Raw genomic sequence first — 3,641 nt, 5'->3', positions numbered from 1 at the left:
TAACGTATATATGCAATTTGAATAAAATCGGTTGGGTAGTTCTCGAATTTCAGAGATGTATATCTATATATATACATGTATATACATACATATATGTAGGCGCAGGAGTGGCTGTGTGGTAAGAAGCTTGCTTCCAAACCATATGGTTTCGGGTTGAGTCACACTGCGTGGCACCTTGGGCAAGTGTCTTCTACTATAGCCTCAGGCAGACCAAGGCCTTGTGAGTGGATTTGGTAGATGGAAACTGAGAGAAACCCGTCGTTTATGTGTATATATATATATGTGTGTGTGTGTGTATACATGTATAAATATATACTCTTTTACTTTTTCGGTCATTTGACTGTGGCCATGCTGGAGCACCGCCTTTAAAAAAATTATATATATATATGCATATATACAAACATATATGTACATACCGTCACACTGTATCACGCTGAATTTGTTTGTTCTCTGATAAATGTTTTTTTTATATACATAGATGGATATGTGTTTGTGTGTGTGTATATATGTGTGTCTACATATATATGTGTATATATATATATATATATATATATATATATATATATATATATATATATATATATATATATATATATATTGTATGCCTGGCTCCTTGCTGTGCTCAAGAAGACTCGTGTTTCTCATAGAATTGTTAAAGCTACGTCCTCTGGTGGAGAGGATTGATCTGGGAATTCTTGTGTCGGTGCCACGAAAAGACACTCATGCCAGTGACTTGTAATAAGACTCATGTTGGTGCCACCTGAAAAGCACCTGGCACACATTGTAAAGTGGTTGGTGTTAGGAAGGGCATCCAGCCGTAGGGACCAAGTTAAATCAGACTGGAACCTAGTGCTGCCCCCTTGCTTTCTAACCCCTGTCGAACCATCTAACCCATGCCAACATGGAAAACGGACGTTAAAGGATGGTGATGATGATGATGATGATGATGATGATGATAATGATGAAATGTCTTTTTTTATTCTTGTTAATTGTCTTCTTCCTCTAATTACAGGTGAATGGTCAACGAGACATAGGACACACCTGCCAATGGAAAGAATCTCTGGGAAATCGTCAGATGGAAAACCTGAAGTTGACGGATGTGATATCCCGCCAGGGTCCTCGACCTGCTTTCCAAGAACTCTATTTGTACTTCAAACAACAACATCTGCGGGAACTAATGTCAAGGAGTGCCTATCTACGCTCCGAAGTGTTTGCCACGAGTAAAATGGTTTCATTCTTAACTCATGGCAAGTCTCTTAGATACGACTATCAGAAACAGTTTGACACCTGGAACCGATATTGGAGCAGAAATCAGACAGCAGCTGTATCTGAAAGCTTTCTGGATGACGATACCCATTGGAAGTACACAAACGACCGCTACATCTACACAACCTATAACATACATAAATCACCAGTGCAGAAATTGTTTTTCAAAGGCACTTTGAGACTTCTAGAGGATTCTTTGAATAATTTGTTTCACGAACTGAATTTCATGTCTCCTTTTCTGGAGAGCGTCAAGTTCCATCACTCTTACCAACACTTCTCACCGCTGTTCGGAGTGTGGCATTTTGTGAATGTTATCGCCTCCAGCAGTAACATGACGGTAAGTAAAAACACCACCACCAACAACAACAACAACAACAACAACAACAGCAGTGACAGGGGTAGGAACATTATGGCAGCAGTGACGGACAGGAAACTAGCCAATTTGATGTTTTTGACAGCTGAAAAATTCCGTCAACTTCAAGTGACCGAGTTCTCGAACTGGAGCGATCAGACATTTTTTTCATCGTCCTCATCATATTCATCATCATTGACCAGTGAACACATCAGCATTATAGTACCGGTGGCTGGACGAGATGACGCTTTTAACCGTTTCCATGCAATGTTACGCCCAGTTCTTGCCAACGACACAAACATCAGTTTCATATTCATCATATTTATTCAGGCAGGAAACAACGACAAAATAACGTTCATCAACCAACTACAATTGGAGTATCCGCATGTTTCTATCCGCTCGGTGTTTAGAAGAACGACGTTTTCCCGAGCCGAAGCCCTGCAGATCGGAGTCAGTCTTGTCGAGCATGACGACGTCATCTTGTCGTTCATGGACATCGATATGGTGTTCACGAGTTCGTTTCTCGCCCGTGTCAGACAATTCACGGTCAGGCACCAGCGAGCGTATTTCCCAATCTACTTCAGTCAATACGCGTCAGCCGACAAATGCGATCCGAGGTACCCTGCCCTGTGCGCCCCATTTCGCTTCCGACCCGACGACGGCTTCTGGCGCTTCTACGGTTACGGTATGGCGTCCATTTACAAAAGTGACTTCCTGTCGGTGGGGGGTTATGATCTAAAGATCAAGGGCTGGGGGTTGGAAGATTTGAAATTGTATGAAACTTGCATCAATAAAAACATGGAGGTGTTTCGAGCACCGGACCCAGGACTTGTACATATCTACCACAGCAAGAGCTGTTCCCCTTCGTTAGCAGCCAATCAGTACAGCATGTGCCAGGAAACCAAATTCAGTATTTACCTGCATGAACACACTTCAGCTGAACTGGTCTACGGAGAGCAGGAGTTGATAGATCGAGCCCCACCGTGGAAATAAATCATGCACAAAGAAATGCACTCACACGTGCACAAATTGAATTGTGGCCATGCTGGGGCATCGCTTTGAAGGGATTTAGCAAAAAGAAAAAATCAATTCCCAGTTCTTCGTTTCCTTTCTTTTTGTTTTATTCTATCAGTTCCCTTTTGCTGAACAGCAAGGTCGTGCAGACAAGAGTGTTCTACTATATCCTGAGGCCAACCAAAGCCTTGTGAGTGGATTTGGTCGGCTGAAACTGAAAGAAACCTGTCATATATATATGTGTGTGTGTGTGTGTGTGTGTGTGTGTCATTGTGCTTGTCCTCCACTACCACCACCACCACTTGACAACCGGTGTTGGTGTGTTTACATCACCATAACTTAGCAGTTTGGGAAAAGAGCCTGATAAGATAATTATCAGGCTCTACAATATAGGCGTAGGAGTGGCTGTGTGGTAAGTAGCTTGCTTACCAACCACATGGTTCCGGGTTCAGTCCCACTGCATGGCACCTTGGGCAAGTGTCTTCTACTATAGCCTCGGGCCGACCAAAGCCTTGTGAGTGGATTTGGTAGACGGAAACTGAAAGAAGCCTGTCGTATATATGTATATATATATGTATGTATATGTATGTGTTTGTGTGTCTGTGTTTGTCCCCCAACATCACTTGACAACTGATGCTGGTGTGTTTACGTCCCCGTAACTTAGCGGTTCGGCAAAAGAGACCGATAGAATAAGTACTTATATATATATATATAAGTACTGGGATCGATTTTTTTAACTAAAATTGTCCATTGTTATGCTCCAGCATGGCCACACTCAAGAGAGAGAGAGAGAGCGAGAAATACCTATCTCTCTATCCATTTATCCGTCCAAGCATCCATCCAACCAGAGAAGCATCCACATCACATTAAATGCTATATATCTTCAAACGCGAGCCAGAAGGTTGGGTTTCAATTCCTGGTGAGATTTAATTATTTTAATATATATTTTGTATATTTATATATGTTTTTGTGCATTTATTTATTGGAAATAAACAATTTATACAATTTT

General features: G+C 41.7%; 1 protein-coding gene across 1 annotated transcript in view; it reads left to right on the top strand.

Annotated features, from left to right (window-relative positions):
* LOC106883241 (uncharacterized) overlaps positions 1-3,641 on the top strand; it is a 10,549-nt gene extending 6,908 nt beyond the window's left edge. The window contains exon 3 of the mRNA XM_014934174.2: positions 1,013-3,641. Coding sequence (XP_014789660.2) covers positions 1,013-2,611 — 1,599 coding nt within the window. The 3' untranslated portion in view covers positions 2,612-3,641. The remainder of the gene's footprint in view (positions 1-1,012) is intronic.

This window comes from Octopus bimaculoides, chromosome 29 (assembly GCF_046866305.1).
Source record: "Octopus bimaculoides isolate indiv1 chromosome 29, ASM4686630v1, whole genome shotgun sequence".
NCBI classification, from domain to species: Eukaryota; Metazoa; Mollusca; class Cephalopoda; order Octopoda; family Octopodidae; genus Octopus; species Octopus bimaculoides.
Note: the sequence above shows the minus strand (reverse complement) of the source record. Positions and strands in the feature narration are given on the sequence as shown.